General features: G+C 39.2%; 1 protein-coding gene across 1 annotated transcript in view; it reads right to left on the bottom strand.

Moving 5' to 3' along the window:
- Nucleotides 1–322: 322 nt before the first annotated feature.
- LOC135477553 (heparan-alpha-glucosaminide N-acetyltransferase-like) overlaps nt 323–24,797 on the bottom strand; it is a 46,359-nt gene continuing 21,884 nt past the window's right edge. The window contains exons 5-17 of the mRNA XM_064757698.1: nt 23,915–23,984; nt 20,325–20,409; nt 19,158–19,315; nt 18,191–18,298; nt 17,454–17,602; nt 16,904–17,016; nt 16,311–16,432; nt 15,345–15,471; nt 13,560–13,646; nt 12,821–12,892; nt 7,525–7,595; nt 2,641–2,753; nt 323–2,008 (exon numbers count right to left, since the gene is read on the bottom strand). Of these exons, the coding sequence (XP_064613768.1) occupies nt 1,833–2,008; nt 2,641–2,753; nt 7,525–7,595; nt 12,821–12,892; nt 13,560–13,646; nt 15,345–15,471; nt 16,311–16,432; nt 16,904–17,016; nt 17,454–17,602; nt 18,191–18,298; nt 19,158–19,315; nt 20,325–20,409; nt 23,915–23,984 (1,451 nt within the window). The 3' untranslated portion in view covers nt 323–1,832. The remainder of the gene's footprint in view (nt 2,009–2,640; nt 2,754–7,524; nt 7,596–12,820; nt 12,893–13,559; nt 13,647–15,344; nt 15,472–16,310; nt 16,433–16,903; nt 17,017–17,453; nt 17,603–18,190; nt 18,299–19,157; nt 19,316–20,324; nt 20,410–23,914; nt 23,985–24,797) is intronic.

The raw sequence follows: 24,797 nt of genomic DNA, 5'->3' as shown, positions 1-24,797 counted from the left end.
GTCCGATCCTGTCACGTGTACATGTAGTTGTCAATCTGCTGACCAATCAGTAAAGAATTCTGATGAGAAACGCCGTGTGACTGGACATTCTATGCTGGCCAATCAAACTGCGTTTACAAGCATCGCCCTTTGCAAACTACAGATCACTAGCCAATAGTGATATCGTGAACAATAAGATCTCTGCAGGTTTGGCTTGAATGTTCATTGGGCATGAAAGTCCTCCACGGGACAAAGCATTCCTTGGAAACTATACATCCACCAAGGTACAAAGGTCTTCTCCTATGCAGAGCTTATCACTCCATGGACATAATACAATATGTCATAGCTTGTTATCAGCACTAATATTGAGGTGTTTTTAACACGTGGGTATAAAAGGAAGAAAGAAAAAAGGACCAAAGAGCAACAATTATCGTATCAACATTCTTCTGAAGAGCTGCCACAATATATCTTTCTTACCCCCCTTCCTGCAGGTAACGTTATGATTCGCTATTTCTGGAAGTCTGGTTAGGCTTTTGAATCATGACTTTCACACATCCAACTTTCAGTGGTTTTCTTGCTCCCTGATATAAAACAAAACGCTTACGAGTTATGACACCAATGTGTAGGCACTATGCTGAGTCACTATATGTTTCAATCTCATTCTGTATTTGAACAACATATATCCATGTTCAGCAAATCTTTTCATTCTGCAGTTGCATGATAATAATAAAGGGAATATGTGAACAACCGACTTACACACGATTGTGAACAACGAGTTTGCATACGATTGTGAACAACCGGTTTGCATACGATTGTGAACAACCAGCTTCTATATACATCGTACACTATCGTCAACAACCGACTTGCATATAAAACCATGGACAACCAACTTGCATAAGACTGTGGAAAGACGGCTTCTGTACGACTGTGAACAACCGACTTGCATATACGACTGTGAACAACCGGCTTGCATATACGACCATGGACAACCGACTAGCATAAGATTGTGAATAGCCCGCTTCTATACGACTGTCAACAACCGACTTGCATATACGACTGTGAACAACCGGCTTGCATATACGACCATGGACAACTGACTTGCTTAAGATTGTGAAAAGCCCGCTTCTATACGACTGTCAACAACCGGCTTGCATATACGACTGTGAACAACCGGCTTGCATATACGACCATGGACAACCGACTTGCATAAGACTGTGAAAAGGCCGCTTCTGTACGAATGTCAACAACCGGCTTGCATATACGACTGTGAACAACCGGCTTGCATATATGACCATGGACAACCGACTTGCTTAAGATTGTGAAAAGCCCGCTTCTGTACGACTGTGAACAACCGGCTTGCATATACGACCATGGACAACCGACTTGCCTGAAATGCATCATCACGTTTCAAACCAAGGACTTCATTGTGTTAAAATACATGTAATCAGAGCGCCCAGGTCTACACTAGGTGTAACCTTTCGAAGTGATGGGACAAAAAACACACCCAAGGTGTTCCACAGAATCCCTTTTGCCTGACCCTCGGGGATACAAAGCTTTACTTTTTTTAGTAGCTAGTGTCCTAACCGTGGTTAATGTTCATGGTATTTTGTAGATATCTATTAACCCAATCGGCTATAGGACACGGAATTCAATAAAAGGCGAAATCACACTTTTGAGCGAAATTTGCATATCGGCAGACAGACCCTTGTTCACGTGTCACTCCTATCATTTTGGGAAAAACATTACGTTCAGAAGCAGGGTTTGGTGAAACACAAATCGTATCCTGCTATTTCTCTCCATTTGTTGACTTGTAGAAAAAGAGTTCCCGAAGTCCCTTAACACACAGGGGGCCTTTATATGGCAACAAAGATCTTCTTCTTGAAGAGGACATAAGCGACGAAGATCCAGAGCCCAGATCCCCAGAGATCCCGGATCAGCAGCTTCCAGTGGATCATCTCCGTTTTCCACGTGACCGGAAAACACCCTCCGAGGAGACCGTGACACATGTAGATCACGATAGAGTTCATACCTGCCCGAAAGAAAAATCAAGGAATGACTGACCGATTGAGTAATTCATCGATTGATAAACTGACTGCCTGATTCATTCGATTAACTGATTCAGGTGATAAACTGAGTTAATTAACGGATTCACTGATTCAGCTGTTGATTAAGTTGATTGACTGATTGTAAACCGTGGGGCATGTAAATTACCTGTAGGACTTAGCTCATACCTGCACAGAAAATAAAAGATTAGTTGATTTATTTGATTGTATGAGACAATCACCCAGCACACCTCGGCACATACAGATTATCAGTCTCTGTCGTCGTCTGCATACCCGTGTGCACTGTGGTCAGCGTAATGATTCTTTTTTCTAACCAAGAATAAGTCACTGCCTAACAGACTGACATTTTCAGCAAGATTCAATGATTGAGTGAATGGCTGGCCCATCGACTGTATCCTTAGCAATCTATTTATTTATTTATTAGATTGAGTTTTACGCCGTATTCAAGAAAACTATATTGTTTGTGCGACGGCGGACAGTCTTATGGTGGGAGAAAACCGAGCAGAGCCCGGAGAAATCCACGACCATCCGCAGGCTGCCGGCCAACCCGTTTTTCATTTGCTTCCTACGCCCCTGGAATATAAAGTTAGGGGCTTACCCGGGTAAATGAAGGGGGTGCCGTCCCACCATCCGAACACGTCCACACACACGTACAGCAGGGTCAGGAAGGCGAAGGCCAGCGAGGAGGTCGCCAGCGCAAACGATACAGACCTGTCAATCAAGAAACGCGGAATTCATCTGTTTATTTGTTTATGTATTTATTTATTTCATTGGATTGGTGTTTAACCCCAAACTCAATAATTTCTCACTTATATGCCGTCAGTTAAATCCATGGGTTCAGGAAATCGAAGTGTTCGGGGTAGACTACCGCACTTTGCAAGGTATCTTGTATTTTTCGTGAATTACAATCAGCAGTTAAATCAGTAAGAGCTGGGTTCGAACCCGTGACCACCGGAAATCGCAGCGAGCTAAGGCTTTAAGTGTGTACCCGCGCCGATAATAGAGAGGTCCTTTGGTTTGGGTGCCTTATGCATGCAGATCAACCATAATTCAGTTAAAACACGGAATTCTGCCGTATGATAGCCTACAAAGATGACAAAACGTGGTCTGAGAGATTTGTACGCTATAACAGTCCTGTGCAAATATATCAACACATAACCTGAGAATTTTTGGTGTGTGACGGTCATGTACAGAGATATCAAAACGTGGTCTGAGGGATTTGTGCCCTGTGACAGTCTTGCACAAAGATGTCAAAATATAGTCTAAGAGATTTGTATTGTAAGACAGTCCGGCAAAAAGATATCAAAACGTGGTCTGAGAGATTTGTGCCCTGTGACAGTCTTGCACAATGATGTCAAAACATAGTCTAAGAGATCTGTATTGTAAGACAGTCCTGCAAAAAGATATCAAAACGTGGTCTGAGAGATTTGTGCCCTGTGACAGTCCTGCAAAACAGATGAGAGATTTGTGTTGTCTGACAGTCCTGCAAAAAAGATTTCAAAAAGTGTTCCGAGAGATTTCTGCCGTGTGACACTCCTGAACAAAGAAATCAAAACGTGGTCCCATAGATTTGTGCTGTGTGGCAGTCAAAATGATTTTAAAACGTGTTACGTGACATTTGTGCCCTTTGACAGTCCTGCACAAAGATATCAATACGTGGTCTAAGAGATTTCTGCCGTGTGACACTCCTGCACAAAGATATCAAAACTTGGTGGGTGACATTTTTGCTATGTTATACGACACTCATACTAATGCAGCAATTTTACACATTTAGTTCCAAAAGCTTCCTTATCGGGGCTGCAACTCCCTAGTCTATATTCTACACATATACCCTACTGACTCAGACAATCTAACACGTGATTTTAGGGACTCAGTCTGGCTTTTGTCATACTCATTTCAGCGCATGCATGGCTCTCTACATTCGCTTCACATCACTGGGGTCAAGTTAATCAGGCAGGAAGTGGTGTTAGAAAACACAACCTTTGTTTTTAATAATACTGTGTACAGCTAGGATTATCTTTATCTCACGTATGCAAAACATGATTCTAACCAAGGCCTGAGAGAAATGCTGTTCCGCGTGGGGACACTTCCTGCTAAGCCTTCACAAGCCAACATGTATCGTAAGCGTACCAAAACTAAAGCTTGTCTAGTTTTGGCAGTGATGTAATGCTGATTAAATAGATTCGCATGAGGTTACCCGTGATGATGCTAAGCCTGCACATGCCAAGGTCTATTTGTGGCAGTGAAATAAATATAGCAACATACAAGTGACTTCAGACCGGGTGTCTAGACCAGCTCATGCTTCCTCTCTGACCGTACGTGGGAAGGTCTTCCACCAACCTGCGGATGGTCGTGGGTTTCTCCCTGGCTCTGTCCGGTTTCCCCCCACCATAATGCTGGCCGCCGTCATATAAGTGAAATATTCTTGAGTACGGCGTAAAACACCAATGAAATAAATAAATAAATAAAATCAAACCGGGTGTATTGTGTACAAAAATAAATTCAATTCATTCATACGGGTCTAAATATAGCAAGTTTATTCGTGAATTGTGAACAGACACTTCCTAGTGCAACAAGCGCATGGCGTTTGACCCAGAATATGTATAATAAACAAATCGGTAGATTGAACTGTAGACTGTAGACCATAGAATTCTGACACCGGTTTCAAGCTGTCGGGTGATTTTCACAGCTACTGTGTTCACCGCGGCGCGTCATTTTTTTTTTTTGGCAGGGATACAAATGTCCCAAATATAAGGCAATGTCCTGAATGAAAATGCACAAGCCGCATGTAAGCTAGACGGGCCTAATGTTGCGGCAATGTTAACAGATGCTTTGGCTGAGCGATTTCAATTTGTATATTTACAGTGTCTTACTTATACTGTGCTATAATACCGCATCTATTTATGTCATTCTCATCTGAAAAAATTACAATTTACCAACAATACAACCTACATGTATATTCAGTGTATAACTTGAACCAGTGTGTAGCATATTGAGAGATCGTGAAATATCGTAAATAGGCCTACAGGAGAATCGCGGATTCCCAAAACACGCATTACATCATTATAATTACCGAAATAATGTGATATATGGTACGTATATTTGTACCTCATTGGGTAAAGTATACATACAAAGAGCCGTGTGTCGCATATTGTGCAAATCGCTGATTTCCAAATGACTCGTCACTTGTAGGACTGATTTCACATTTAGCAAAAGTATTAATTTTTACATTTTTGGACTGATTTCATATGGGTGGTTTAGAATTTACGGACGATTCATACGGGCTGTTAACAATTTAGGGTTGATTCATATGGGTTGTATACAATTTCGGGTTGATTCATACGGGCTGTTTACAGTTTAGGGTTGATTAATATGGGTTGTGTAGAATTTACGGACGATTCATATGGGCTGTTAACAATTTAGGGTTGATTCATATGGGCTGTATACAATTTCGGGTTGATTCATACGGGCTGTTTACAATTTCGGGTTGATTAATATGGGTTGTGTAGAATTTAGGGTTGATTTATATGGGCGGTTTAGAATTTAGGGTTGATTCATACGGGCTGTTAACAATTTAGGGTTGATTCATACGGGCTGTTAACAATTTAGGGTTAATTCATACGGGCTGTTTACAATTTAGGGTTGATTCATACGGGCTGTTAACAATTTAGGGTTAATTCATACGGGCTGTTTACAATTTAAGGTTAATTAATATGGGTTGTGTAGAATTTAGGGTTGATTTATATGGGCTGTTAACAATTTAGGATTGATTCATACGGGCTGTAAACAATTTAGGGTTGATTCATATGGGCTGTTTACAGTTTAGGGTTGATTCATACGGGCTGTTAACAATTTAGGGTTAATTCATACGGGCTGTTAACAATTTAGGGTTGATTCATACGGGCTGTAAACAATTTAGGGTTGATTCATATGGGCTGTTTACAATTTACGAACGATTCATATGGGCTGTTAACAATTTAGGGTTGATTCATATGGGCTGTTAACAATTTAGGGTTGATTCATACGGGCTGTTAACAATTTAGGGTTAATTCATACGGGCTGTTTACAATTTAGGGTTGATTCATACGGGCTGTTAACAATTTAGGGTTAATTCATACGGGCTGTTTACAATTTAGGGTTAATTAATATGGGTTGTGTAGAATTTAGGGTTGATTTATATGGGCTGTTTACAATTTAGGGTTGATTCATACGGGCTGTAAACAATTTAGGGTTGATTCGTATGGGCTGTTTACAATTTACGAACGATTCATATGGGCTGTTAACAATTTAGGGTTGATTCATATGGGCTGTTAACAATTTAGGGTTGATTCATACGGGCTGTTTACAATTTAGGGTTGAGTCATACGGGCTGTTTACAATTTAGGGTTGATTAATATGGGTTGTGTAAAATTTAGGGTTGATTTATATGGGCTGTTTACAATTTAGGGTTGATTCATATGGGCTGTTTACAGTTTAGGGTTGATCCATATGGACTGTTTAGAATTTACGGTTGATTCATACGGGCTGTTAACAATTTAGGGTTGATTCATACGGGCTGTTAACAATTTAGGGTTGATTCATACGGGCTGTTAACAATTTAGGGTTGATTCATATGGGCTGTTTACAATTTAGGGTTGATTAATATGGGTTGTGTAGAATTTAGGGTTGATTCATATGGGCTGTTAACAATTTAGGTTGATTCATACGGGCTGTTAACAATTTAGGGTTGATTCATACGGGCTGTTAACAATTTAGAGTTGATTAATATGGGTTGTGTAGAATTTAAGATTGCTTTATATGGGCTGTGTACAGTTTAGGGTTGATTCATACGGGCTGTTTACAATTTAGGGTTGATTCATATGGGCTGTTTAGAATTTACGGTTGATTCATACGGGCTGTTAACAATTTACGGTTGATTCATATGGGCTGTTTACAATTTAGGGTTGATTAATATGGGTTGTGTAGAATTTAGGGTTGATTTATATGGGCTGTTTACAATTTAGGGTGGATTCATACGGGCTGTTTAGAATTTACGGTTGATTCATATGGGCGGTTTAGAACTTAAAGTTGATTCACATGGGCTATTTACAATTTAGGATAGATTCCCATGGGAGCTTTAGAAAATAGGGTTGACTTCACAGGGGTCGTTAGAATTTAGGGTTGATTTTACAAGGGTGGTTTTACAATTTAAGTTCGATTTTACATGGCGGGTTAGAATTCAGGGTCGATTTTTCATGGGTGGTTAAAATTTAGGGTTGATTTTACATGGCGGGTTAGAGTTTAGGGTGCGATTTTACACATAAAGCTGATATTACATTTAGGGTTGATTTCAAACTTAGAAGTTGTACAGAGCATTGTAAGGTGTATAGGCGAAAAGCAATGTTTTTTTTCTGTGAACAGGCTGAAAATTTCAGGTTTCCGGGCGTAAAGCAAACTTTTTATCCATGCCGATAAAAAGACGGAAACACAGGTGTCAACTTACCATAAGTTCTTGTTAAGAGGCACCCAACCCTCGTGCTGTGTACACTGAGTCAGCAGAGCAGCCAAAGCTCCCTGAAGGGAAAGAGAACAACGAAGGCAGATATATCATCAAAATATGTTAATAAATGAAAAGAATAAAAAAAAAAGAAATCAACAATTACAAAAAATGACCGTAAATCTTTTCCTTGCCATCATCCATAATCGTGAACATCATGGCTTTAATGATTTATTTATTTATTTGATTGGTGTTTTACGCCGTACTCGAGAATATTTCACTTATACGACGGCGGCCAGCATTATGGTGAGAGGAAACCGGGCAGAGCCTGGGGGAAACCCATGACATTTTGAGCTAAACATAACGCACCAATTAAATAATATAAATATTATAAATAAATAAAGAATACGTTCTTAAAACGTCAAAAAATCTGCATGGTTGATTATGTGAACAGTGACGTATAATAAATTGCTATTAACATAAAGACATCTGTTTTGTTGGGGTTTTTTTACCTAATTTTGCTTAAGCCATGGTGATAGGAAACATGTAAGTTACTACTATTTAAGCACTTAAATGAACAGTTTAATGGAGTAAAACTCAAACTACATGAGGAAAATTGACAAGAGGGCGTATTTCACCGATTACGTGTGACCATTTGCCAACTATCATAGTGTCGTCGCTGCTCGGATTTTACTATCTACGCTATGGTGTTTTGTAAGGTCTCTCTATATACATTATGAATGCGATTAAGTTCGACATTTACTTAGATATGGAGATGGGATAATTTAGTTAAGAAGTACAGCATGGGGAGCAAAATCAGAGCAGCGACGACAGCGTGATAGCCTGGCAGTTACAGGGGGTTCCAAAACAATGGAGACAACGTTGTATGATGGCCGCGTAAACCATAAAATTGAAGGCTGCAGCACAGGGGGCAAAATCAGAGCAGCGACGACAGCGTGATAGCCTGGCAGTTACAGGGGGTTCCAAAACAATGGAGACAACGTTGTATGATGGCCGTATATACCATAAAATTGAAGGCTGCAGCACAGGGGGCAAAATCAGAGCAGCGACGACAGCGTGATAGCCTGGCAGTTACAGGGGGTTCCAAAACAATGGAGAAAACGTTGTATGATGGCCGTATATACCATAAAATTGAAGGCTACAGCACAGGGGGCAAAACCAGAGCAGCGACGACAGTGCGATATAATTAAAGAATACATAAAAAAGAACCATAAAAGAAAAATTATGTTTCTATGCTTAATGACAAAAATTATACCCCGGAATATTTTGGGGGTATTTTTATACATGTTACCCCTCTATATGATGTGTATTTTCCTCCCACCGCTGCAAGCTAGTTAATTTTCGGACTGACCGCTGGAGCCTTAAGAAATCTGTACTTTGAAGCCCATTTTTACCCCTCCCAAAGTTTTATTCTAACTGTTCGTGTAAATCCTTAAAAAGTAGCACATTACACGCCCCCTAGTACCACGGCTTAAGCAGAAGTATGTAAAAAAAATATGCAAGGATCTTAATTGCAATTTATTAGACGTCACCGGTGTAGAATTATCCAAACCCAAGCTTACTCCTCCACGCATACACCAATGCATTTCCCTTGCGTATACTGCCATTTTTGTACAGACCCGGAAATACTGCGGTCACCTCAATACAGGGCATGGAATATCACCACATCCCTGTTCCTTGTTGTATTTCGCATGCTACATAATTAATAAGTATATATATATATATATATATATATATATATATATATATATATATATATATATATATGTTGTTCCAAAGCCGATGGTTATTCCCCTTGAAAAACAGTAATTTTATACATATGTATGTGCGCATATTTTACTACACAGAAAGAAACAGGGCATGACTTATAATACACCTGGGGAAATATTTTTAAGAATATTGACTAGGAAGTTATACTGTGTTACTTATTCAAGCAGTTGTAGGCAACATAACGGATTTCAACTGACCCATATCAAGGTCAGGCATCAACCGAGGGGAATACCTTTCACTGTACAGCATTTATTTATGTATATAATCATTTCCTTTTTGTATTTTCAGTGGTTTTACATCATGATAATTTCAATCGTACGAACAAGGCATAGATACATGCACTTTCACTCGGCAACACACAAACAACCTATTTAAGTATGCACAGAGAGAAACTAGGAAGGGTCAAGGGGAGATAACTGAATCTCATCAAGCCAAAAACGTGTACAGGCGGTATTTATACAAGCAATGCTAGTCACAATTCACACTCGAGAGAGTGAGTGCTTGGGGATTAACGTCGTACTTAACAATTTAACAATTTTTCAGTCATATGACGATGAAGGAGTTCTTAGAGTGTATGTAATGTGCTTCCTTGTTGCAGGACAGATTTCCTCCCTGCGGAGACAGCTTACCGAAGGCAAGTAAGCCGCCCCTCCCGAGCCATTATACTGATATGGAACAACCAATCGTTGCACTATCCCCTTCATGCTGAACAATGAGGAAGTTACAACTTCCTCATTTTTAAGGTGTTAGTTGTGACCCGACCCAGGATTGACCCTGGATCTACTGCCGCCGACGCGGACGCTCTACCAACTGTGCCATCGGGGCCGGTCCACACTTGAAATTACGCGGGGACATTCCAAGTTGACTGTTTCCTGGTTTAAGCATATAGGACCCAACCCATACGACTTACACGGATGCTTTAACTTCCGGACCATTGGCGACGTCCACTCCTGACTTTCAAATAAGACGAGTAGAATTCTCCTACAAGGAATGTCCAGAATGTCCGGCGTAATGCTTCCAAAATGTGTTTAATTCCGATTAGCTTGGTGCCTGAGCTGTACATACATTGTGTTGATGAATTAAATCTCATGGTTGTATGTATGAGCGTTTGTAATGCGAGCGCGACTTACATATATACGTTTTATTAACAGTGCCTAGCATCGTAAACAATTGGAACATCTATTAAATTCACGGGTTTTGAACATTACCTTTATAGTTTCCAAAAAACACAGTTTGATCTCGTTTGTGGTTATGAGTGTGTTAATAATTGTGATGCACGAAAAGTTGTAACATAGTTATTTTATTTCCCAGTACTCCGACAACTTTCCTATTTTTGGACATGCAAACCGGAGCCAGTAAAAAGTAGTCAAGCTCCAGAAAAAGCACCGCACCTTAACGGAAACGATCTACCTACAGAGTGATCTGATTGGAGGAAGAGACGTCGATGCGAACGGCATTCCGGCTAATCGCTGAGGGTTATTTGATATTGTCGATATACTTGATGATCATAGTTTGCGACGCAGTAATAGCAGAATCGTCACGACGTTTATTCGATTGGTTTGACTGGACTTTGTGTCGACTGATTTGTCATTGCCTTATGCTTTCATCTCCACTTGATCATCTGCCAGCTGTCTCACTGTCGTCGTTGTTCTGGCTTCACTCCGTACTATTGTTTATTTAATTCATCGTTCCATTTTGGGACCTCTGTGGCTCAGTTGGCTCAGCACGACGCAATGACCCAGAAGTCTTTCACCATTGCGGTCGATGTGAGTTCAATTCCAGCTCATGCTTGCTTCCTCTCCGACCGAAAATGGATGGTTGTGGGTTTCCATCGGGCACTGACGGATTTCCGCCCACCATAATGCTCCCCGTCTTATAAGCGAAATATTCTTGAGTACGGCGTAAAACACCCACTAAACAGATAAATAAATAAATCATTCTATTTTGAACCAAAACGCAAAAGCAGTTTCATATGGGTGAATATAGGTGTCAAAACAGCCACTCCTATATCAATCTTCAACCATAATGGATATTCAGGATTAATAATCGCAAGACCAATTTCCAAAACAAAATTTAACACAAAACTCTAAATCATTACGAAAGCAGAAATAGGAACATATATGTCAAAAGTGTACAGATATTCTGTACAGAATGTTCTCCCCTTATGCCTGACCTATGCCTGCTCTCGTATGAATATGATTAAGGCGTAATCTTCAACAGGCCCGATCTTCCTTATTCACTTAACGGTACATTGATGATCTGCCTGCTTTAAACAATCCATCTATACCAAAGGCTGTGAAGGATGTATACCCACGCTGGATTTATAGGAAACTACAAACTCTCCAGATGGTATATCTTGTCTGGACCTATATTTGTTCAAAAACCAAAACGGTTTCCTCTCTCGCAGACTTTTACGACAAGAGGGATAGTTTTGAATTTTGACATTGTAACATTGTATTACATCAAAAACAATACACGGAAGGGTCCTGCATATGGCATGTACATATGTCGCCTTGTACATTTGTCAAATCCCATGTGTTATATGACGATTTCAATCAACGTCGCAAATTATTACTGCAAAAACTAGTGTGTCAAGGTTATTTCATCAAACGTCATCAATCTAAGTTTCTGAAGTTTACAATGAGTGTAATAAGTAAACATGGACAAAGCGTCCAGAATCTCCACCGTTTTGCTTCATGATTGTGTCGTCTTCCGCTTCACCCAGGGCTAGGGGCTGTATATTCATCGTGCTGATCGTTAGAACAGTTTAACAGTTGCAATCAAAGCGCAACAGGGATGCATATTTTATTATCGACAACTTATATTCTAGCATGGTGCACCATTTGAATACTGATTTCACTCACTCGCCTACAACATACCTTGCGTCTTTGATCAAGGAATGGGTAAAACTCAGTATCCGCATCGTGTAAAATGTTACTTTATAGGTGGCCGTTAATCCATGTTGCGCTTTGATTGCATCTATTCCTGTTGCCATATACAGCCCATAAGTGTAAAAATAAATTCGGTTGCTGTGAGGTCAAGTCCAGCCGATCCTGGCTTCCTCTCCGGCCGTACGTGGGAAGGTCTGGCAGCAACCTGCGAATGGTCGTTGGTTTCCCCCGGGCTCTGTCCGGTTTCCTCTCAACATAATGCTGGCTGTCGTATAAGTGAAATATTCTTGAGTACTGCGTAAAGCACCAATCAAATAAATAAATAAATAAATAAAAAAATAAACTTAAAACTCTAACTTCAAATTTGACTATGCCAGTTGCAAGTCTAAATTGGCATTGTGGAATCCGCCCCATGCAACCGTGGTTTTACGGTGTATCTAGGATTAAGTTATCTTAATCCAAGGGTGTTTGCGTGAATTGGTCGTAAACCTAACAGATGAAAACTGACAAGAGGCCGTATTTCACCAGTTACGTGTGATCATTTGTCAACTTTCACACTGTCGTGACTTCTATGGTTTTACTTTCTATGCTGTCTTTTATTACATTGTATGTATACCCACCGTTATAACCGCCCAGACGATCCATCGCTTGATCCGTGAACAGTGACCTGGGTACATCAGCACCCGGCCAGCCTGTTGGAGAGAAAGTGGAAAACACAATTTGAGTGATGAGTGAAGTATTGATCATAGGAGATTTCGGATTTGTCCATACAAGGTGAGCGAGAATTTCGGAGCAACATCATTTTACTATTAATTACAGAAGTAAAGGTGTTTTTTGATGCTAAGAGGGCGTTTAGAGTTGATGTTTTAAATTGTGCTAAGGGGCGTGTAAGTTGGTTCTATTTATGCAATTACATGAACAGTTAGAATAAAACTAAAAGACTAAGGCAAATTTACACCAGTTACGCGTGACCGTTCGCCAGCTATCACACTGTCGTAGCTGCTCTGGTTTTACTCCCTCTGCTGTACAGTTTTTAATTATTTTGACAGGCTCAGCATGATATTCACAAATATATCAGAATTTTCGTACTGCCTAAGATCAGAGAAAACGGTAATTTGTTCACAAGTATTTCCTGTTCACTTTATTTGAATGACAAGGCTATTTGTGCTTTGATTGCTTTGAACATTAGTTTTTTTTCGTACCGTGCCAGTTCTTCCTTCTAAAGTACATGTATATTGGTATTCTACTGCGTCATTATACGCTAGCCAGCCAAGAAGATTGTTTACCAAAGGTGGCGGAAAAAATGACTTACACACAAACGCGGAAAAAGAAAGAAATAAAAATCCCGTTTGTGGTTACCTGAAGCCCGAGAAAACACGTGAACACCGTGGAGAAAGTTCCCAGAATTCCTTCCGGTTCGAATGAGAACTGGGTCTGGTACAAAGCCTATGAAAAACATATGCATGTGTAAATTCATTATCACGACAAAAACACACATAACATATTCGTGTTTCTGCGCGCTTAGCATCACGTAACTATACACACAACTAAACTGTAATCTATAACACCTCCAAAGAAACAGAAAAGTTTGCTTTGAACAGTATATCGGTCAGAGTAACAAGACAAGATGCCCTACATATTGCCAGCGCGCTGACCGGTACTTGGACCAAATCACTCCTCCTATGCAAAGTAGTACCATAGCTAACGATATTAAGCTTTTAGGTCAGTGACGGCTAATGATTTGCATTTAACATCACTGCATTTTTTGATACATAATTCTGCTCGAGGCATTTTACCGGGGGCAAGTTATTTGCTACTATATATGCATTTACATGAACAGTTAGAATAAAACCTTGAATAAAGTAAATTGACAAGAGGCCGTATTTTACCGGTTCCGTATGAACATCTGTCACCTATCACTCTGTCGTCGCAGCTCTGGTTTTACTCTCTATATTGTATGTCTTGAATTATATTTAATTATTTTGAAAGTTTCAATATAATATTCACGAATGTATCAGGATTTTTTTTTAACTCGCGCCGGGAAGATTTTTTTTTTTTTGATTGTTGTTTTACGCCGAACTCAAGAATATTTCACTTATACGACGGCGGCCAGCATTAAGGTGGCGCACCGGGAAGAGCATAACTGTGTACTCGTATCAATGAGAACACCACAAGTACGAGCCCAATCTTTCTATGCCAAACGTGTTGCGCTAATTGTATAACTTATAAGAAAATTCAACAAGAACTAAATGTATAGTTTATAAAGACGAGTAATGCATTTAATTATAAAAAAAACTTTTCTACTGTTGCGAAATTTTTCTGAGAAAGGAAGATGGAAAATGCAAACACTACAAAGTCAGGACGAGAAACATGATGTGTGCATCAGTGAATATTAGCCGATGCTCCGGACAGGAAGTGACGTATCCGAGGATTTTATAATGTCACTGCATTTTTTACCTAAGTCTGCTCAAGCCATGATGCCATGATGTAAACTGACGACAGACCTATTTCACTGGTTTCATGTGGCTATTTGCCAACTATCACACTGTCGTCGCTGTTCTGTTTTTTCTGATTCTGAACTGGTGACGGTGAGGTACAAATAATATTTCAAAACCTACTATAAAGCGCATGAACGACGAGCGGCTACCCTGAGCTTAATATGGCTGCCTACATATACTCTACTACCAATATTCATTTTTCTTACTGCTTGTTGTCGTTTTATGCTAAGTTTCTCTAAAATTCAGCATTCACCATATACCACCACTGCTGTCTTTCCGTTTATGCAACCGCGGTTGCGGGAAAATCCTTGATAAAATAGTTTAAAACCGGGAATCTTTTTCCGCGCAATGGAAACTCGGGTCCAAGCTGGATTGGCCATTGTGTATTATGTAACAAGTTTTCCCTCAAAAAGTCACGTCAAAGGCAGAAATGAACAATCACAGGCTACACAGCTTAGTCACAAATGACTTTAGGCGGACAAGGTTCCGTTTTACTGCTTAAACAATGTAGTCTGTCGTTCATTCCTGTCCATTGCAATAATCAGTCCAGCTTGGACCCGAGTAGCCATTGCACAGGAAAGGGTATTTAATCCATTGTTGTGACATAGCTCTAAGCAGGCAACTACACGCATGCAGAAAAAAATACCTTGACGTCAGCCCAAGGATATATGTGGTCCAGACCCAGGATATGTCTATCAATATATGCAGCAGCACCGCCTGTGCAGTTGTAGTACTTTCCGTCCTCGCTTATTCCCCCTGGACCTGTGTAGCCTCTACAAAGCATAGAACATTGCATAATAAAAAAAATGGCAATGAAATTCACATTTCTAATTCACACCTTCTCAATATACTTTCTGTCATCACTGCATTAAACTATGCTGGTCCAAGCTGTAATGTTTAGTGTTCATCCTTGAAGTTATCAGGGACTATTGTATACATACGTGTATTACTGCATACGTAATTAATGTATACAACATTCCCAGATATCATCTTCCTTGTTTGATTTATCGTCGATTATTTGATCTGTAAATTTTTTTAGTTAACTTTTCGTTACCTGTTTCCTATTTGATATCTCAATTATTTCTCACGTGGTGCTTAACAGGTAAAAGAATAAGGTCTGCATATGTAGCTATGTGGATAAGGAAACTATTCACACTATAGGCCCCAACGGGTTTTCGGCACGACGGCTGCACTGGTTTCTTTGAAACAAGGGCGATAAACAGCTGAACCAATGCCCAGTAGCATGTCAGTGAAATTTGTGAATCCATGAAAAAAACATAGCTGAATTCTTCAAGCGCGACAAATTAAACTTTCGAGTACGCGCTATATCATATAAAACTGGAATTCGTCCCACTGAAATCAAATGACTGGCATTTCCTTGATAACAAAAGAAATTTTTTGGTTATGATGGTAATAGAAAGACAATTTTAAAAAACCTACATTTCGGTATAAAATGCCTTAAATGTTTCTGATTTAGCCTCAACACTAAACGACATCTGTGTCCGTTAACTGATATAATCACACAGAACTGGTATTATGATTCTGAAGTGTCTCCGTGGATTTTATTCCTCCTATAGCCAACCGTCGCATTTTCGCGTTACAACAAACTTACGTGGGGCAGTCAGGGACCGGAAGTCCATAGGTCAGTCCACAGTAGAGCCCCAGAATAGCTAAATTTACGACCCACTCCGGCCAAAAGAGAATCAAGTCCCGTACTGGAGCCCAGCGCCTGTCCTGAAACAACAACGCACAACAAGGTAAGACGGCAGCCAGATATGGTGATAGAGCAGGAAGCATCGGATCTTGAACAGCTGGCTCTTGAAAAAAAACTGGCTATTAGCCAATTCGTTCTTGAACAACTGCATAGTTCTTTAATAATTTGTTCTTGAACAACTGCATGGTTCTTTAATAATTCGTTCTTGGACAACTACATGGTTCTTTAATAATTAATTCTTGAATAACTGCATGGTTCTTTAATAATTCGTTCTTGCACAACTACATGGTTCTTTAATAATTCGTTCTTAGACAACTGCATGGTTCTCTAATAATTTATTCTTGAGCAACAGGCCCTTGAGCAATTCGCTTTTAAACAATTCACTCTTGAATAACTGACTATTAAACAATTCGCCCATAGGCCATTCTCTGTTGAACAACTTTTTCGAGGCCGATTCATTCTTCAGCCATTTACTTTTGACCAATAAGTACCTGATGTGAATCCTCGCCTCTAGCGCAGAAGACTTCCACGATGCCGAGAATGAGGTAGGTCAAGGCGAGCCTCTGAAGAACTCCGGGGTACCGCAACTTTGTCAGGTCAATTCCTGGAGTGGAAATGAGAGAGATCATTGGTATTCCCGAAAACAACCACTTTTTTCATTCTATTAACAATTAGTAGAGACAATCGTTAAATCTTTTAAATCGGATTTCGAAAGGAAACATGCTGCAAATCATCTGAACACCGGGTAAGGGTGCAAGGCAAAAGTGTTTCGTGTTTCTGCATTTAGGTTAACAGATTTTTTTAACAATCGTACGGGAGAAAAATCTGAAGCAAAGAGTTAATCTGAAATCTCTGACAGGACCCTTGTTTAGACTTGTCATTTTCGAACATTTTTTGTATCTGATACATCTGCGGTGCAGCGTCATTCCACAGTTCAAAGGTCATTCCTGGTTGGATTTCAATCAAAACTGGGTGGAAAAAAAAAACAGAACTTCACTCATACGAGTGGTGTGATGGAGAGTTCGACAGGACAATACTCACTGTAGAAGCTTGTGTTGTACATAATACCAAGGGCAAATATGATGACGCTGCGACGAATGACCTTGATGAGAAGTTTGTATCGTGGGATTTGCTTCTTCAACATACTCCTGAAGGACAGAGCCATGGCTGTACCCATGATGAACACAAACCTACAACAACATCAACAACAAACTCTACATTTCTGATACAAACGTTTCATTATCTGAACTGACTATGCATTAAATGAATTTTTTATAACGAAAAGCAGGAAACTAACACCGATTCATTACATAAGAGTGTAACTTCTTTCTTTTAGCAAGCGTCTCGTGTCTTCACCTTGTTTTCGCCACGATATGGTTGAAATATTGCCAATGTGGCGTTAAGCCATAAGCATTCATTCATTCATTCACTCTTTCTTCGAGCAAGGGTTTATTTCTTATTGTGTTTTTTACATCATAGATGCAGCCTGGTGAACCACGTCGTGCCAACACTGAAACTGACAGAGGCTTAAAATATTTTAATTGAAATTCAAATGATATCAAGTATGTAATGAAAACTTAGTTTCATTGATTTGCTCCTTGGTTGCCGTATTTTATTACATAATATTCCTGGTTTTATGTTGACCTACTTCTTATCAAAATAGTTCTGCAGCCAGGACACAAACAGTGGATGTAAACATGAACTATGATACATAAAACAGAAGGGGGACACCATTTAACTTATCAGAGAGCGACTCATAGATATAATGATATCGTTACCATGGAAACACGAGGTCAGCTCCAGTAATGCCGTGCCAGGCGGGATGTTTAAAGTACCAATAACCTCCGCCGCCATAGTTGATAAAAATCATGAACGCTAGAGAAAACCTGGAAAACAAAAGAACGACTTTGTTAAAATAATAAAGTTTTGCTATATTTTTTACTTATTTATTTACTTAATAATTTATTTATTCAGTAATTTATTTGTTAGATGTTTAACGCCATACTCAAAATATTTCACTTATATACGATGGCATAATGCTGCCCGCCGTCGTATAAGTGAAATTTCTTTTTTGTACGGCCTAAAACACCAATCAAATAAATAAATTTGTCGGCCAGTTTCATGGCTGGGGGAAATCAGAATGCACGTAGTAAACTACAGCCTTTTGGCATGTTGTTGACGAACTTTTGCACCGTGTGACGTAGGCTTGCATAACATATAAATGGACGACAAGAAGACAACTTGTTTTCCAACAATACAGTGTGTATATATGTGCATCTCAGTCCCGTGTTACGTAGCCATCAATACAGTGTGTATATCTGTACGTATCAGTCACGTGTTACGTAGCCATCAATACAGTGTGTATATCTGTACGTATCAGTCACGTGTTACGTAGCCATCAATACAGTTTGTATATCTGTACGTATCAGTCACGTGTTACGTAGCCATCAATACAGTGTGCATATCTGTACGTCACACTCACGTGTTACGTAGCCATCAATACAGTGTGTACATCTGTACGTCTCAGTCACATGTTATGTGGCCATCAATACAGTGTGTATATTTGTACGTCAAATAAGTTAAAATAATTTTAAAACATACATAAATAAGTGAAACAGTCAATTAATACGGCGCGAAGCGCCAATACAAGAATCCAAATATATTTGGTATGAAGCTTTATTTGAATGTTTACAACGGCAAGTATTTAAAACTGATCATTAAATATTTTTCTTTATTTCCGCTCACCCCCGGAAACAGTCCAGCGATCGCAGCCGTTGTTTGGGTTTGTTCTCTGGCTCGGCAGTTTTTTCCGTTGTTCCGTTTTCTTTCACACCTCCATTGTCCATAGATCCGTTCTCCATGGAATTATGATCCTTGACGGAACCGTCATACGGTTGCAATGTCTAATGGAAGTATCGAAAAAACACTTTAAATAAAACTTTTAAACTAATGTTTTTGATTTTTTTTTATGAAGACCTTAAAAAATGATACACTTAGAAGAAAAAAACAACTGGTATTCATTATGATTCCATCACACTACTTCTTTAGAGTTTTGAAGCTTGAATGAAGCTTCAAGTTATAAAGATATATTTTCTAAAAATAATTACTCTGGGTCAAACCAGAATCCGGATGTCCGAAATCACCCTCCCCTTCCATCCCCCAACATTTCCAAAAATAAAAGAAAGAAAACTAAGAAAAACAGGAAGTCATGTTGCTTAGTCTGGCTTCATATATATTGTTTACTGGGCCATTCATAGTGTTCATTGATTGCACCATTGGTTTGAATGGAGAAATGTAGGGGATACAGTGTACACAAAAAAACCATTACTACACCTGAATGGGAGTAATTATGAAAATAATTACCCGAGTATAATTAAACTTAAGCATGGAAATAGGTTCAATACTTTAGGTAGGGTTGCATGGACAATATCACAATACATGGAAAAGCACTATTACGCAAAGTCCTAAATGGGGTAGTTACGAAAATACTTATCTGATTACCATTAAACTTTGGCATGCACAAGTTGAAATGATAGGAAAGATGTATGGTTACTTTCATCAAAATCGGCGCTGTAATTTGCGAGGAGATGCATGGGTCAAAATAGGAAAGCATATGTTATCTGTAATTTTTAGCCGATTTTGTATTTTGGACCAATTATACTGCATTAATTCTAAGTTTCGCACCGGCATGTTATGGTGGCTGCATACTGTTTTTGAGTGCTTGGACTGAGCTGATATCTAATACATCGAGGATAACCTATTGTGGAAATACCCAACATATGAGTTCTACGTCACAAAACGCCATCGCAAAGGCGGGAATGAAGAACACTAAAAAGCTTTGGTTCACATTTAAGACGGGGAAAGGTTTCTCAGTTCCGGAAAATAAAAACTGAGGAGTCTGTAAAAACTTACAAATGTACTCGTGTTTTCCAGTGGCTGAGGGTCAGCAATCTCCGCCGACTTAAAACAGCACAACATTTTCTGTACATTGCGATTTCTGAAAGACAAAGAAAGAAACTGTTATTTACAGAAATATTTATTGAAATTGCACGTTTTCAAATCTCTTCTTGACTCATATGTATCGCCATTCAATAATAACTAGATTTTTCTGTCATTCCAAAGACAAAAAATAAGAATTAAAAGAGGGAACCAAAGCTCCGATCAGCATGCAGCATTTTGCATTTTTGCGAAATAAGCAAACTCTTAATAACAAATTTTATGGAAATACAACAACTCAGTGTTCAGAAAGCATGTGCAACATATCAATAAATTACAAGCGATGCAACATTCACCACCCCGAGATTTTCATACAAGCATGGCTTTGGGCTTAAACGAAAATCACACATTTATACAACCTATACTATAAATGAAAGAGCTATACGCTATACAAACTGTGTGGAATTCCTTTTTTTCAGGTTTTTAAAAAAGTTTTCGTGAGAGAGAAAATCGTCATTTTCTTCAAAATCCTCCGAGTCGAGGCACATTGATAGTTTCGTCAAGTTTTACACTTGCGCAATGAAAAGCTTCCTTTAATAGCTACTGGGAAAAGCTAAACACGGTGGCGTATGTAATCCGTTAAAATGGCGGCCTAAAGGAGACTTCTAAGTGTTCGGTGTTTAACTTAAACACTCAGATAATAAGCACTGCGGGCAAAAAATTGAGATTTTATTTAATACTGAGTATAGCTCTTTCGTTTATGGTACATGTTGTATAAATCTTTTAAGTCTGCAAGAGCAATGTATGCGCGCTGTTATTTTATCTTTCCCATGCTATATCATTTTATATGCGTCATATTCGCGTCCAACAATAATACAACGGCCCTAACAACATCGATGAAAACACAATGTCGATGGAAACACAATGTCGATAACAAGACAATGTCCATGACAATACAATGTCTGTGAAAACACAATGTCGATGAAAACACAATGTCCATGAAAATACAATGTCTGTGAAAACACAATGTCGATAAAAACACGACGTCAATGACAACACGACGTCCGTGAAAACACGATGTCGATGAAATCTCAATGTCGATGAAAACACAATGTCGATAACAACACGATGTCCACGGCAACACGATGTTCATGGAAACACGATGTCCACGGAAAGACAATGTCCACGAAAACACGACGTCCATGAAAACACGACTTCCATGAAAACGCAATGTCGATGAAAACGCAATGTCGGTTAAAACGCAACGTCGATGACAACACGATGTCGATGACAACACGACGTCCATGAAAATACGATGTCGATGACAAAACGATGTCCATAGAAACACAATGTCTATGAAAAAACGATTTTTATGACAACACAATGTCGATGACAACACGATGTCCATGGAAAAACGATGTCCATGCAAACACGATGTCCATGAAAGTACAATGTCCATGAAAAAAACAGACGATTCATATACAGCCCTCACTCTAACCGAATCAAAATGACGTCCAGATTATCTGTATTTTCTTTCATCATGTAGATTGTACTTGATGTGATTTTCGCTTCTTTCGTTTCGTCAAACATTTGTTTACTACCCTGTAGACTGAGCAAAGACTCAAGCGTCGACACAATCATTCGTGTACTTCAACGATGAGTACTACGTATATTGCGTTCCAAGTCATCACTCAACAAACAAATTTATACCTAAATTTTAATATTCCGTGTTCAAAATATAAACTGAAGATGTGTAACTTATTATTTTAATTACGCATTCGGCGAAATTTGACATTGGACTGATATTTGTCTGCATTTTATTCAAGGTCATTTGTGATGATTCATAATATGGTCTTCATGACGTTATGACATAATTAATTTTACAGTGAATAAAAATAAAAAATGAAATAAAATTAGACGGAGCATATTGAACAAGCTGATTCTCTGATCCCTACATTTCTACGTTCAACATAAAAAATGTAAAAAGATCATGAAAACCATATTTAGAATTAGCATGAAATGGTCTTTCAGATATTGTTTGCTTTAGTTAAAAGTGCATGATCTTTTCCTGTAAGGTTCACCACCTCTCACAGGATCGAGCGAACACAAAGCTGTTTTTTTTTTTAAAGAAATTCCAAGTTGGATAAAAATCGGCGTGAGGTGCGAATCACTTTAATGATCTCCTAACACAAAACTGCCAGAAAAACTGGCTAGAGAAGATTCAGACAGAATCCCAGGCGGAAACAAAACATAATGACTCGTTTGTTGTCAATAATCCGACAAACTGTCGACTGATTAACGGAAATCTGTGCGCAAATTTTTCTGGAAGCTCTTGGCATCAACACGACGGACTTTGCATACGGATGTAAGAAAACCTGAAGCTTACTTCAGTTATTTTGGGTTTGTTTGTCGACAGCTGATCCAAGCAGCTTATAAACACGCTGTGTTAGAAGATTGTCACAGACAGAAGACGTTCTTTTTTCCTTTTTTCTGTAGAGTTTTTGTTTTTAAATAATTCACCTTAGAATAACTATTATTGAATGAAAAAAGTAATCAAGTAGTCAGCATCATTACTATTAGAGATCACCCATGTGTTTCAGTTAAAATAGGTTAATTTTTCATTCCTAAGTCATTAAAGCCATTTTTTGGGCCTGTCTGACTGAATGGACTTTCCAAAAAGATTGGTTTCGCGAGCTATATAGCGGTCAGAACCATAAATTATAACCAATGATCATTCGTCAGTTATGGTACTACACTCACTTCCTGTTTCGGTTCTGAGTCTCCATCATTTGGCTACAGTCCACAGTTAATACTTTCAGGTTGGGACGAATGTAAACCCGTGTTATTTTTAGAAACATTTTCATTTGCTCCATAGTTTCATTCTACTAGAGATCTAAATTTGTGTGTGTTTCTGGGTGGGTCTGATTTAGCTGCTGGCCATTTTACGCCGTTTGTAGCTGTGTGTTCTCGTGAGAACGGATGGCGTTTGCCTGATTATCTGTCCGAAGCATTAACATAATTCTTAATGCAGAATTACGGTCTGAAAGCCGCACTGAGCACAGGAAGGAAACAAGCCCCAAACCGCTCTCGCGAGATTTCTTGAAACAGGAGGCTATACAAATGACCCATGCTTTCACCATAGTAATTTTATGGCTCAGCGCCATATTGTTTTGCTGTCGTTTCAGATTGTCAAAATACATGTCATTCGAAAAGAAATGGCCCACGAGAGAGAGTTTTCAGTTTCATCTTGTCTTGGATGAAAGGACAGTTTCACCTAGCGCGTTCCTGTCACGCGGAACGCTGACGCAACAGACTGACTGAACAATGGACTGATACTGAGGTTGAAACAATGAACTGATCCTCAGGACAGAAGTTGAAACAATGGACTGATCCTCAGGACAGAAGTTGAAACAATGGAATGATCCTCAGGGCAGAAGTTGAAACAATGGACTGATCCTCAGGGCAGAAGTTGAAACAATGGACTGATCCTCGGGGCAGAAGTTGAAACAATGGACTGATCCTCGGGACAAAGGTTACAGACCGAATGGATCATTAATTATACGCACCTGAATAAGTACTTCAAAACACCCCAAACGCCTCTGAGGAACAATAGCACTCCCAGTGTGACAAGCAGGGCTGTAAACACAAGGTCATTGTAATAAGGTATGTATATAAACCTTTCTTATTAATTTTTAATAACCAATTCGCCCAGTTGAACGTTGCATTATGATACATACGCGAACTTCTACCATACATATATTGCGTATTGCGGGGACCAAGTCATTAATCGAATGCTTCAAAATGGTAGGGCAAAAGGTGACGGCCCTTTTCATGAGTGAGGTGTGGGGGGAGGGGGGTGGGGTTGGAAGGATGGAGCAACATTGCCCTCTAGGTTACAAGAGCACATTGATTTTTCTTATAAGTTATGTAATAAATTTATCAATTTCTCTACAACATATATATTTAAACTGCTTTAGCTTTTATGTCTGGAAGTCAATTCATAATATTTTGTCACTTTGGTAACCCCAAGGAGGTAACCATGGGCGGAAACTTTTCAATTCTATCTTGAAATTCTGACATTTTATCTGGGTACAAAAAATAACAGTGCAGACATTTATAGTGTAGCAACGAGGCAGTGTGGCAATATTGTCCAATCAGTACCCCAGGACTGTCTAATCCGGGCGGAATCTTTCATCCAGTTCCATCCCATGTAACGTGTATAACACGGTGGAATGAATCCTTAAGTTTAACATTTTGGTTGGTATATTTTTGGACGGAATTTTAAATTACATTAATGTTCTGAATGAATTATGTTCTTTTATTAGTGCCTTTGAAAGGGAGATTTATAAAGTATGTCTATTCAGAAGGTCAGAAACTTGAGAAAAAATTGTGGCAAGGCCACCTTTTATCAAGATAAACATCTGGAAAGATCTGTACAAATAAGTCTAC

Source organism: Liolophura sinensis, chromosome 11 (genome assembly GCF_032854445.1).
Source record: "Liolophura sinensis isolate JHLJ2023 chromosome 11, CUHK_Ljap_v2, whole genome shotgun sequence".
Taxonomy (NCBI): Eukaryota; Metazoa; Mollusca; class Polyplacophora; order Chitonida; family Chitonidae; genus Liolophura; species Liolophura sinensis.
Note: the sequence above shows the minus strand (reverse complement) of the source record. Positions and strands in the feature narration are given on the sequence as shown.